Raw genomic sequence first — 13639 nt, forward strand, 5'->3', positions numbered from 1 at the left:
AATCTCCGTAGAGCGCGGAGGGTCGCGCGAGAGCCAATAGACGCTCCAGGTGATGCTCGACGCTCAAGATTTCGACGTACTTTTTCCGGCATCCCCCTGGCTTCTTTGACTTTACCGGATTTTTACCCTCGTCATATTCCACGTGTGTGTCCGTGTGTGCGGCTATGTAGAAATACTTGTATGTATGAGAGCGTACACGAAGCGTATAACCACCCCTCGGAATCGACGAAGCTTTCCTTTATTCTTCCCTCCAAACTTCTTTTTTGCTCGTTCGAACTCTCCCCTCGAATTCGACATAGCTTTACACACGTATATCAACGATTTCAAATAACTCTCACGACTCTCCCTCCCCGAATTTACAACCCCTGCGTTCTGCCACACCCCTCCCCCCTGCCGCCCTTTTTCCTCGCTCTGAATTTTCAGCTCTCAATCACCTTTCGATTTTCTCCTTTTTCGTCCCTTGTTTAGAGTTCAACGGTAATGAAAGGGTTGCTGGTAATACTCTTTGTTACCATTTTGGCACCCTGAGAAAGATTTTCCTTACAGCGAGTATTCACGCTGATTGGGCAACGAGTTTTATCCGTGCTGGGAGCTTTTGTTAATGAAATTGTGATAATAAAAAATCCAAAGGTTTCATGCGAAACAAGTTTTCACACTCCGAGAAGTCGATGCAAGTTTCCTTCTTTATCGTAGCCACGAAACGAATGTGTTGAAAAAATATTTGTTCTGAAAATCGTCGTGGATAAATTTTACTTATCCTTCTCAGTGACGATGAGCTCGCAGGAAAAATAACCGAGTTAAGATCAAGACGCGTTGAGATCGAACAAGAAAATCCTGTTAGTCGAGGGCGTAAGTTGTATGAGATTAGGAAAGTTCTAACGAAGATACGCACCTTTTATCACAATTTCCTCACGCCCCTGCGAGAAAACTCAATTAGAAACGTCGTCTTTAAGAGCATAAAGCATCGGATACAGGCACACGCTGCTGTGTGGCTGTGCCCATTAATACTCATGAGGATAAACACACTGTAAAAGAGGCTACGACGACGTGTAAAAGGTACTCGTCAAAGATCACTCGCTCGTTGACGCAGTTGTTGGCGTATTGCTTCTCGTGTAATGACTTTTCAGCGGGAACAAAGTTTATACAACGTTGATAAAACCGCTTACGGTGATCTCGAGAATTCCCAAGAGCTGAGTTTGTCAATCTGTTTTTATGCACGGGGAAAACTGACTCGTTTTGTACAGTGAGGGATATGTTATTTTTCAAAAATCTTCAAAGCCTTTAGCCACCAATTACAGACAGCATAGTATTTTTTGAATTTTCCTTTTTTTCGACCCTTCAATTCTAAACAGCTTTATGTGGATAGCAAAAAGTGATATGCATGTGAGAACTATATTTCATTTTGTTTTCGAGTATTATTCATCACGTCGGACTAGCACTTACCAATAAGTGGAAGTATATTGTAAATCACAAATTTTCACTGTCAGCAAAGTAAATTCTATGATAAACACACGAATATACATCGAATTCGTGTTACATTTTATCGTACAAATAGTTTTTCTCAGGGTTGCCCGAGTTTACTTAACAGTATAAACATTTAAAGTGACTGAAAACATTTTTTACTATGCTTATAGAGAAAACATTCTTGAGTCCTTTGAATAAAAGGTCTTTTTACTATGGTGGATAATAGATCAATTCTCATTACTGCTCTTCGAATTAAGGCTGCAATCCAGCACGTGTATACTGTTCCCGAGATACTATATTCCTAGTACTTTTTGTATCCAAGTCGCTCATTCAATAATTTTTTATCATCTTTTCTTGCATGTCGCTCTTGGAAATGTAAAAATTGAAGTTTCGTTGTTAGGTATTTCCAGAGGATCGTTAATTGTAGCACGGAATGTTCAGAATTCGGAAAGTTGTATTTTTCGCTATGGAAGATTCGAATTCCCTGGGAATCGCACTCACGGAAAGAGCGTCGAGAGGGCAATAGCAGTTGGAAAGTTAAAATTTTTAAAATCGAAGGGATTCCACAAATTTATCTGCTCGTTGGCGCTTCCGGTTAATCGATCTCGGTTTAATGGGGGATGGCAGGCGAATCCAGCGAATCTAATAGCAGTTCACCACTTTAGGGTCTAAAGGGGAAACGAATAATTGTGTAGATTTGGTGGTGACGATACGATGGGTCACGTGACCCGGATTCTCGACTCGCATAATCGAGGCTAATGGCGCGACGGTGCACGTTTTTCCCGGGCTCTCGCATGCTCCAGAGGACGAGGGAGTGGGAGAGCGAAGAATATTAATATGCATAGGCAGAGGAAATGAGAGAGCGAGAGGGAGGCCTTCGCGTTCGGTGGCGTTGAGGGCTGAAGCGATCGAACTCGCTCTCTTTTGGCGGGGGCGCGTTTATGGGAGAGCGACGATAGGGGCATGAGAAATTTACGGAAGTCGAACGTTTACCGTAACCTTTTAGAGGGGGATTGGTTCGTCATGCCCTCAGAGTGGCCACTCCAATGCTTAAATGGGAGTGGAAAGAAGAGTTTTCATAAACTATAGCAGAAAACTCACTCTCTGCATTTCTCTCTCTCTCTCTCCCTCCCTCTCGTTCCATTTGCCTGAGCATTTTCGAGAATTAAGCTTGTCCATGGCATGTGTCTCCTGTATGAGGGCACATTATGTTTCCACTTAGTCGCTGTTTCGGTCACGTGGCGAATCATAACTGCCTCCATGTATATCGAGGTATGAGCGACGAATCCTTACATTTCTAATGACACGAACACATGCAACGTGATTCTCCAGCGTGACCTGAGAGACTCGGATGAACTGCCGGAACTCAAAGGGCAAGTTTATGCGTGAGAAAAACTCAAATTCAGCCACATCGAAATCAAGTGAGTGAAGATTTTATGCGGAAATACTTTGATTCAAAATTTTTATCGATAAATAAGAGTTGGGTCGTCCGGGAGCTTGAAGAATGATGCCAATAACGAAGTCGATTCGAGATATATTCTATGAAGAGCGAATGAAAAGGCGAAGGGCAATGACCGAAGTGACGGCGTGACAAAATTCCAGTTTTAAGTCAATAGATATAAATAGTTTGATCGGAGTCGAGGTTGAAAAAGTTGATTCGTTATACTCGCGGGCGAATGCAAAACGATGCAGTCAAATCTCAGCGAGAGAGTGAAGCGAACGAGGGTTGGTCAAGCTTCGGGATTTCGTATCATGGGAAAACGTCATCCCTGCAGCAGCAGCACCTATGTGAGAAAACAGTGAAATACTCGCTCGCCGGATATCAGCTCACGGCTCGCTGAATAATTCATTGAATGCCGGGACTCTCATTGCGATTAGTCCGCTGCCCAACGCAAACGTGAGACTTGTTTCCTTATTTACATACCTGCATTGAAATCGTCACGGGAGACTTGCCAAAGCAGTGCTCAAGCTGATTTTTTAGAGAGACCGATCACGGACCCCCTCGAGACCGGAAGGGAATCACATTGAATTAAAAAACAAAATATAAAAAGAACACAAAATCAGGCTTCACTGCTCTCAATTCTCATAAATATAGATATCTCTGACCCTTTCGATTCATGTAAATTTACCATAATTTCCCACTCTTACCGCTAAATCAGGGCTCGATGTCTAACACTAAAAAACTGGTTTGCTTGGACTGATTCCACGAAGTCTTGCAGAAGCAGATGTCTTTTTTCACCTTTGATTTTTGGCGATGAACAAATCTGTCGCTACATAAATCTCACATTTGATTAATTCAATTTCAACGAAAATGAGTTTTCTTAAAACTTTAAGGGGTCTACCCTAATTAGACGGGCATAAAAGACTATTTTCACGATTTTTTTTGACCGCTGTAAATTATAAATATGGATATAAAAAGTGTTAGGCCTAAAAAATACGCTCTTGAAATAAACAAAACATTTTTTTTTTATTTGTTTACTCATTTTTCGTACGGAAAAATGGAGGAGAAGACGGGTCCAAAAAAAGAGGGGGGTGCGCACTGTTGATAAAATCTCTGGAACGGATGATCGGAGGAAAAAAGAGTGGTTTTAGATTCAATAGGTATAACGCGTATCATAAGATTTTTGATATTTTCAAAAATGACAAAATGCCGGCCTTTTTTCAAAAACTGCAGAAAACCACGTTTTTTTCATCGTTTTTTTACAAAACAAAAGAAACAGTTTCACTAAAAATTTCAAAATTCGTATGACATGCGCTATAGTCATCGAGAACTTGTGGTCAAAGTTTGGTAAGGATCGGTCGAATAGTTTCGGAGATTTTATCAACGAGCCGTCGAAAAACGTAATTTCGAGAAAAACGCGCGTTTAAACAAAGGCAGGTACGCGGTACCGCACCGGGCGGTGGGTATTAGCGCGCTCAGACAGCCAAGTAAACGTTTCTCAAAAGTACATTTAGAGTGCTCAGATCCTTATAAAATTTTATTCTCGAAAAATGCAATAAAAATAATCGATTTTTGGAAAATTATCATTAGGGTGGACGCCTTAACAACTGAAGAGCAACCAAGAAATGGCTAACTCGTTTTTCCAGCATTTCTTCGAGGTTGGAATCAACCTCGCTCAGGAGTTCGAAGTTTATTCGGGTTAACGCTCATTTATAAACCCGTGAAACAACTGTCCACTATTCCGTAAAATTTGTCGTGGATCCGTCAGCGTAGTTCTGGGAAGTTGCTCGGATCTCAAAACTCATTATGCATCACCCCGGCGCATATATTTATATATTTAACGTGGTCAGTCTCGATAAGGCTTCTTTCAATGGGTCGGGATTCTCCAAGCTTTTGGAACGCGCATTCGCGCGTTTGTTGTCAAGCTTCGCTCGTTCGTTCACTCGATTTCTCCCTGACGTCCATATTCACGTTGACATTGTCAATGTTTGTGGGAAGGCACTGCGCGTTGTTTGCTTGATCGAACGACCACAGTTTTCCTCGCGTTTACCACATTATGAAATGACCGGGAAGTAGCGCCTGTGAAGATGGCTTCAGTGCATTTATTCGCAACGTTAATATTGAGCTCACTTGTATACGCGATTTACGAAATTTACGAGCTCGAAGTGAGCCCCGGAGACTTCGCGATCCAGCATCGTCTCGAAGTCGAGGCTGAACCTCATCGATTCTTCCAATTTCTTGTGCAAGAAGACTCTTTGGAAAAGGTGTGATCGACAAATTGTCGTATTTTAGAACTTTAGTTACAGCAGAAAAGCAGTGCTAAACTTGGGACAAATACGTGAGGCAAATTATGCAACATTATCAGTAAATTTTTGGAAACTTTTGCCTAGATAATCAGTCCCCTTAAAAAAATTAAAAAAAATAAAAATAAAAATTTTCCCAACATTATTGAATTTAAGGTTGATGGGTGACGGCTACGTGATTTTTGCAGCAACTATATTTTTCGAAAATTTCAAGAGACGAAACTTGCTTGGAAACCATAATTTTATTATTTTAGAAATATAATGGGTAAAGAGTCAACATTTTTATATAATTTTATTATTAAAAAAACGTTTGAAGAGTTCATTTTGACTAGCGTGGTGCAGCAGCTGCCGCTGCTGTTGATGTCACGCTGTCACTTTTGTTTACAAATTTTATAGGTTGTGAAGTGAGTTTACTGCCCAAAGTAGTATTGCAGTGGAGAAAAATGAAAAAATGAACGATCAAAAAGTTTACCGGGATAAAAATCGTCGTTTTGTAAAAATTTACGAAAAAACGTGGCGAAGCTAACGAACGACAAAATATGACCAAAAGGTCGAACTGACGTCACATGCGAACGTATATTGAATGCAGCCATGTCAAACGTTACTGATCCATTTGTCGTGTAATCCGAATGGTTTCTTATCAGATATTTTTTCATATTTCAGCCGATTTTCAATGGTAAAGTTTAAAAACTAAAATACTCATGTATTCTTGAATATCCACGAAATACAACGATCGATTTTTTTTTGCGAAATCTTGGATATAACTAACGAAAAAATTCAACAACTTTTGATGTGTGTACGGCTTTCATATGCCGGAGTGATAAGTGTCAGAGAAAAGTCGATATTCAATAATTAATTTGCTGCTAAACTGCACGGTAACTAGTGTCGAAATTTTGCAAATCTATCCAGTGCGTATTCATTTTTGCCTACCAAAAATATCACCGCGTAATCTTGGATAGCGAATATTCACCCATCTACCTTAAAAGAAATCCACTTGGAAAATTTGTACAGTAAAATGCTTTGCGTTTAACCTGAGCGAAAGGAAAAGGCAAATCCACTGAATTACACTGATTTTTCTCCCCGTGTACAGGGAGTTTTGAAACACAAATATGCAAAAGAGTGTCGAGACAAACATTGCTGTCAAAATACGCGAGGAGCATCTGTAGAAGCATAAAAGGCCGTGCATTGGAGAGGGATTTTGGTAGTAGCTGTCAGCGGAGTAGTGGTCGTAATATTTGTAAAATTTCGAGTTGTTCGGTCGTGACAAAAACGTTCGTGTAAATCCGCTCAAACACTTTCTTCTCTCTTTTCCTCTCTCTTTCTATCTCCCTGGGGATTTTGGATGTCGTTGAATAGTGTGGAGCTCGTACAAATTACGAAGAGTGTTCACGAGTGAAGAGGAATGAAAAGGGGGTGTGAGCGTTGTGCAACAGACCAGCCACAAAAGTGTAAACAAAACTGGCTGCGCGTGAATTGGCCTCGCAGAGAGGAACAAAAGAGCTCAAAGTCCCCCGAAATTAAGAGGATTCCCGGCGTAACTTACGCCCGTTCGTTCCTTCGTATTCGGAGCCTCGTTTCACGATATGGCTGATAGAGAGGGTCACGGTTGAACGAACGGAAATTTGAGTCTACCGCGATGACCGCATTGCCAATGATAACATTATCGCGTTTATTTTGTTCCACGAGTACGAAAACTGAATAGAGATTATCACTGGTAGGATGAATCCCTGGTGGAAGAGGTCAGCAATTAGAGGGAAGGCTGTGCAAAACGATCGGGGCCAGTTCGATGGGGTGGAACAGCCAGGAGCGCGCTGTCGCTATTTCGTTCGAGCGGAAATGACGTAACGATAAACATTACAGGCCGTTTTCCATTTTTTTCCCCCCGGAGAAACATCGCTTTTAGTGCGTATCACGAATGTTTTTGTCCTCGGGATTCCCCAAAAGTTGGACAATGACGTACAGCCAAAAAGGGTTTTATTCTCATATAGAGAAATGGTGGAAATGCGTGGCCTGGAAAACCTCGCTCGCGCAACGGCCAACCGAAGCAGCTTAATCGTTGTGCGTCGCTGTACGTATATATATATATGCATATGTGTGTATCGCAATGTGAAATGGAAAATCCATTTTAATCCGTGGTCAAGAGCGGAGGAAGAAAGAGCCATTGAAAAAAATTCGGGTGCCGCGTCCACATACGCAATTCCCGTCGGCAGCAATGCGACCCGTAAAAACATTGCTGGGCTTATTTCGTTTTGCTCTATTCCTATCGTCCCCGCGCGAGTGTGACGATGGTCCTGTCGTCGGACCCGCTGCACGCCACTTTTTCCCATTTACTTTCCTCTTGTTGTTATTTATTTTTTTCCCCCATTTTTTTTGTTATCGAAATCTGAAGAAATATTTTTCGTGTATGCCAAACAATAAACCTACGGGCTGTAAACAATCGGAAAAATAAAATCGCTGTCGTTTTCCGATGGCTTTTTCTGCGGTTCAACAACCACGAACGAATAACTCCGTTTTGTAGCATGTTCCACACCGCACACGTGCAGAAAGCTTTCGTCGTTGGATGAGAGACACTTTGACAATCCAATGGCTAAATAGAAATTGATGGACGCTCTATCGAAACAAAGTATAGTGCTGGGCGTTTTGTCATCGACGTATTCCACAGATTTATTTTAGCATTTGATTTGCGAATTCTCTGCTGCATTTCTATTCTCCTATCGCGTCTTCTCATTCGCCTTCATCATGCTCGTTATCGTTACTAAACGTTTGAACTTTTCGATCGGACAAAAGGGCGATTAAAAAAGACATTTTTCGATGAGCCACCCCCACATTGGTTTCACCTCCAGAGCCATTTTGCATTTTCAGAGTTTTCAATATCATATTATATGTAATTGTACATTTAAATCTTATTAACGAGAAATTCACGTGAGGCGGTTTATGTCAAGGAAAGTAGGAGCAGATAATTGTGATCTTTTTCGACTTTTAAGTTCGTTTTGTTTTTTGTTTTTTTATATATCGAAGACGGGAAAAGCACCCGGACTGTGAATGAGCGAGATGAAAGGCTCCCTTTTCTTAACCGCGTTCACAATTACAAGAGAGCAACACAAATCAGTCGTGATTGTAGATAATTAAGCGAGTCTGCTCGGAATCACGTCTAACCGATTGTCGCGAAACATCCCTCGGTTGACTCATCAACCGATCGTGAAACGCTCCGTTGATCTTCTCCAACATTCCGCCCCCTCGGATTCTCTGTTTCGCAATCAAGATTCCCAATATCTACTACCGTCCACCCTCATACACGGACGTCTAATTACTCCGGTCAGCTGGACACATACAGCCGATCGAATAAACAACTTTGATCAGCTAATTCTACCATCGTTATGAAGTTATTTTTGTTTGTTCATTTTTACAGTTCTTGCCCTGGCTCACTCGACTCAAAGAAGCTGATACGAGAATTATGTCTGCTGGTAAAAATTATCGCGCTTTCTTGAAACTTCCAATCTTGGGTGAGAACGAAATTTGCTTCTGAATGCTTCGACACTGACATGGTTTTGTGTAATCATCCAAGTTTTTCGTTTTTTTTTTCTTATAGGTTTAGAATCGTATTTTTTAATGAAAAAAAACGACTGAAAAAAAAGTATTTTCAAGTTCTTTTTCATCATTCATTTCCGTTATTGCTCCGAAGGAATGGGAAAAATTGAGCTCACAGTTACCGAGTATCGGCCAGCGAATCTCCTGATTCTCGAGTCGAGTGATACAACTACGCAGCAGAGGATTAAGCTCCGCGTTAGAAGGTATCAAAACCACACTGTTCTCCGCACCAGCATTCATCTCCGCAAAACTTCGGCTGTGTATCACGTGAGTCTGTCAGTGTCAGACTTTTCAAAAGATTGCTGAGCTTAGAAAAAACGGGTAATTACTTTGTGGATCAGGAATTGGAAATGATCGAATAATATGAGTAAATATGAGTAAAAAGCAAAATTTCGTTGATCATTTGGTAGATCATGCCCGAAGGATCGTATTTTATGGGTGTCTAAATTAGATCGATTTTTACTTCCTAATTAAAGATATAATCACTTTAAATTAATGTCAGAGTTATTAATTCGAAATTGTAAATACATTTTTTCAACTTATCTTTTGGCGAATGAAATTACGAGCCACTAATTTATCGGGGATCCATCTCTGACTAAACCCGAAATTTCATTCGTCCCTGGCGAAAATATTATAGTTTTTTATGTCAAAAGTCGCTTTAGAGAGCGCAAAGGGTAAACACAACGGGAAATGGGTCAAGAAAAAAATATTAATAAAAAGAAGGCTAGGGCAGCAATGGGCCAAGCCAAGAAGAAATTAAATGCCGAAATAGGCAAATGTATGAGGTTCCACGAGAGCTCATTACCAATTTCGTTCGGTCTTTAACGTAATATATCTTTATTACTGGTAAGACAATCGTTTCGAATGTTTTCCCAAACCTTTATGATATACTTTATTGTTATTATGTAACTTTTTATAAACTTCGTAAGAAGCGTTCATTCGTAATATGGAAAGATAGACGATTTTTGACGCATACTCTCTGTAACCCTGTGTATTTTTCTTCACATTTAAACATGTTTATCTCGAACCCTTTAAAATTTGATATGCCTGTTAGTCGATCACCCATTTAAATTCTGTGTAAATTTTAAGACTTTCTTAAGAAATCCGTATCGTGCATGAACTACCTTAAATTTCGTTGATTCTCATTGACCACAAGATTACTGGATCAAAGAATAATGCCAAGAAATGAATCTCAACGTGACTGAATCCTTGACGTCAGAAATTTTCAAAATCGAGCCTGTTCTTTCCTCCTGCTCCGTATCTCTCGTACGTCATAAAACTCATGAGAAAAGATCTATCGCTTTTAGGCCGCCTCGATCTCGCACGGGTCGGCAGTTTTCTTTGGAAGACATTCAGTTCCCTATCGATTACGCTCGAAATAGAAAGAAGATGAGAAAAAAAGAAGGTTTCGCCTTGTGCTCGCATTATTACAGCCGGCTTTCTGCCTACTTTTGCTAGATCCTCTGGAAGCACACTTCTTATATGCTCAACCCTGGTAGCTCCTGGCAAGGATAATAACCTTAACGGTTCCGAGGATCTCATTTATCTATTTTCATGAGCACGTGCCAGCCTCTCTCCCTCTCTGTCTTCCTTCTTTTCTTTACGCGGGCTTTTCTTCCCTGACAAACAACACGAAGCACGGAGAATCCCTTTGAAACGAGCACGTTGAATTTCGTTTCCGAATGTAACCGTCGTACAGATAGAGGACGATGAAGAAGCGGGAATACGGCAGCACCTGCGACAACCTTTTTTTCAGCGGGGACCACGTCACAAGCGTTAAAATCCGTTAGAACCTTCCCCGTGATCCCTCCATGCGCAGTCATACAATACAGTTGCAAAAAACCGGGTCTGGTGGACCCTTCTAGCTTCAAGTTCGAATGTCCCGATGAACGAGATCGATATTTTTTCAAATATTTTTCGTGCAAGGATTTCCTTTTTCTTCGAACCAAGTAGATTCTACGTTTCCGAGTGTAAAAAAATTACTGGAAATTCGAAAACGTTTCCTCGCGACCGAGGACCACGAAAAATTTCACTCCCACTTACGTCGGTCGATGAAACGAAACATCATGCTTATTGTGGCTTCGGTTGCTTTCAGAATGAAAAATCAAAGTATGCGTTCGTGAGATGAACGAAAAAAATCGTTCTTTCGTTATGTACATTCGAGTTATCTCTCCTCGAAGAAATACGTTTTTGTGGGGATGAAGTAGAGGGCAAATGTGACGAATGGGGATGCGAGGACCTCGAGACCTGCTGACTGTACAAAGCTTTCCAGTGTACTCTCCGTTAAGGAGCAAAGAGCGTGCGAGGGCTCGAAGAATTGAATACACAGTCGGCTTTATAAGGGACAGCTGTTCTCTCGTCGTTGCGATAACTGTCGTTGAAGGAATTCATTGTCGAACGGTGACACGTGCCACGACGTTATGCGTCGCAATTTTTGCCCCTCTTACGAGACGAGCGAGGCGAGAGGGAGGGAGGGAAGAAGACAAAAAATAAGGAGAATCTCTGGAAGAAAGGTTTTCACTAATATTTTGGTATTCCATGTTTTCAGTACACCTTTGGACTCGTCGTGAGGCGTTACATGCGGAGACATTTGGAAAATTCATCTCCATTCATTGCTGAAATATACAGAGCTGTAACGAAGCCGCTGGATACATTGGAAAATCATTACGGGAATTGTAGACTCGTAAAATGAATCGACGATTGGGAAATTCCATTTTAAACGAATATGCATCAACACATTTACAATCACGTGATCATTTATCATCCTCCTCGTTTCTCCCTCTCACGAAAATTCGTAATTGCCTGCTGTGTATCGTTGGGTTTTAGTTTTATGTCGATTGTAAATATATTGTTGAATTGAAAGAGAGAGCGTTGACAATTGTGAAAATTTATTGTACCACATTCGAGCTTGTACGTTATCAAATGAAATTAAAAAAAAGCGTCTCATTTTATGTGCACTTTGAAAGTAACAAAAACGCAATTTCCATTTGCTATCAATTTATGCAAACATGAACCATTCGTCGACAAGGAATTTTCAGCCACATTGCTTTTTCAAGATTTACTTATCATGAGTAGTAAAAAACTTACGAACTGTCCGAATATACTTTTATCGTATGTAAGGTCTCTGTCTTATCAGCACCAGTTGGTATAAATTATAAATAAATTTGAAAAAAAACGCTATTCGATAGATCGAATGCCAGCATTGATCGGTGCGAACCGAACGAATTTCAATTTGTAGGAGCAAGCACAGAAATAAATTCACGTAAATTAATTTGGTTGTATAGTCAGTTGTTAAAGTAGTTCAGCCTTTCTATGACTAGTCAAGTTTGCAACTACTTTATGTTGATTAATTTCAAGTCTAAATTATTAATAAAATTAATAAACACTTACATTGAGAATATTTTTATCATAAGAATGTAATAAAATGCTTTAAAAATATCATAAAAGATAAAATTTATACTTCAACTCGATTAATTAATGTTTGAGTCGTTACCGGTGACCCTTGAAACTAGGGAGCATTTTTATGGTGCGAAAGAAAGTTTATATCGGTGTAATGGCACCGAGGAAAAGGAATGGTCAATTCATGAAAAGAAAAAGCGAAGCTACTAGACGAATGAAAGAACGTGAGTCAGTCTAAAAAATAAATTTGATGAAATTCTCGCGATTCATGAATTTGCTCGAAGTTCAATCGGCTGTTATACCAGCAGTCCAACATAATGACTGACATCGGCTTTCGAAACGTCAAAAATTAAAGTTTTTTCATGTTTTCTTTCTTAAAAGCCCCATAAGATAGTGTTTTTTTTTTTAACTGTGATAAATTTTCTTCACGATATAAACTTTTCCGGAGCTCGAGCACCGTGCAATTTTTTCACAATTAATATTATTGTGAGTTCTCCCATAGAGTACCGTGGTAAAAACTCAAAATTGTAAATGAAATAATTCAAAATTTCGCCCCGTAAGAGTCTCTGGAACTGTGCTTATCGTTATCAGCATGTCTTAAACTATCATTTACCTCAAAAAAGTGAATCTTCACCGTTCTTTATCGAACGACGTACGTTTCTCAATCACGTTTTTCATCCTCATTGAATCCCCAAATATAATCACCATAAAAATTTTAAAAAATGGTAACTTGATTGACATTTTTGACTAGAAATAAAACATCAAAAACTCGTGATCAGTCGATCGAATGATTAGAGCCTGCAAATCCGCTCGGCGACGTAAGTACAAATGTCCTTTGGTGTACGGGTACCTGGACAACTGCATAGAGTGACGAGTGAGAGAGTGCGGTTTTGGTTAGCTGTCAGAAATTCTCCTGCTCATAGTATCTGACATTGATTGATAACATCGAGATATTCAGGGCATAGATATATACTTTTGAAAGGAAATATGCATCAATTATCCAGCACTCGTGGCACTCATTGGCCAACAGTTCGCCCGAGTCTGATATCATGTTTGGAACAATCTACGCGTGCCACAATTTCGTTCGGATCAGCCTTCGATCTGTAATTATTAGCAGAAATAAAAGAATCCAAATGAAAAGAGATTTCGCGAATGCACAGAGACTGACAGGATCCAGTTTCACACTGCAATTATCCCTATTTCACTAAAATCGCCATATGATCCACGATCCAGGCATTTTTCGATCACAGCACAAAAGCTTATGATTTTTTTCAACAACTCTTCACATGCCGAACACCGGACAGGAGTTCATCGAAAGTTTGGAACGTGCGGATCGTTTTACTCGGGTTCGAATGCTCGAAAGAACGACAGACTTTACCGTAGCGAGCTCGTGTCTACAGCTAATAAGTTTGTTAGCTCCGCACACGCAGAGTGAGTGCGTAAA

At 40.3% G+C, this 13639-nt stretch overlaps 1 protein-coding gene across 2 annotated transcripts; it reads left to right on the forward strand.

Annotated features, from left to right (window-relative positions):
- Nucleotides 1-4822: 4822 nt before the first annotated feature.
- Nucleotides 4823-12067, forward strand: LOC122409325 (uncharacterized). 2 transcript variants are annotated; one of them, XM_043416797.1, is made up of 4 exons: nt 4823-5169; nt 8618-8711; nt 8891-9063; nt 11345-12067. In XM_043416797.1, the coding sequence occupies exons 1-4, from the start codon at nt 4993-4995 to the stop codon at nt 11486-11488; spliced, it is 588 nt and encodes a 195-aa protein (XP_043272732.1). In that variant the 5' UTR covers nt 4823-4992; the 3' UTR covers nt 11489-12067. The 2 variants fall into 2 exon arrangements, with proteins under 2 accessions (XP_043272732.1, XP_043272733.1); XM_043416798.1 differs by having other exon boundaries at nt 8891-9117; nt 11345-11541.
- The last annotated feature ends 1572 nt before the right edge of the window (nt 12068-13639 follow it).

This window comes from Venturia canescens, chromosome 4 (assembly GCF_019457755.1).
Source record: "Venturia canescens isolate UGA chromosome 4, ASM1945775v1, whole genome shotgun sequence".
Lineage (NCBI taxonomy): Eukaryota > Metazoa > Arthropoda > Insecta > Hymenoptera > Ichneumonidae > Venturia > Venturia canescens.

What these genes read in the sequence shown, in the direction of transcription:
- LOC122409325 (XM_043416797.1), top strand. Translation starts at nt 4,993, where the DNA reads ATGGCTTCAGTGCATTTATTCGCAACGTTAATATTGAGCTCACTTGTA. An exon ending in CTTGAAACTTCCAATCTTGG is followed by an intron (nt 8,712 to 8,890) that starts GTGAGAACGAAA and finishes ATTGCTCCGAAG; the next exon opens with GAATGGGAAAAATTGAGCTC. An exon ending in AAACTTCGGCTGTGTATCAC is followed by an intron (nt 9,064 to 11,344) that starts GTGAGTCTGTCA and finishes CCATGTTTTCAG; the next exon opens with TACACCTTTGGACTCGTCGT.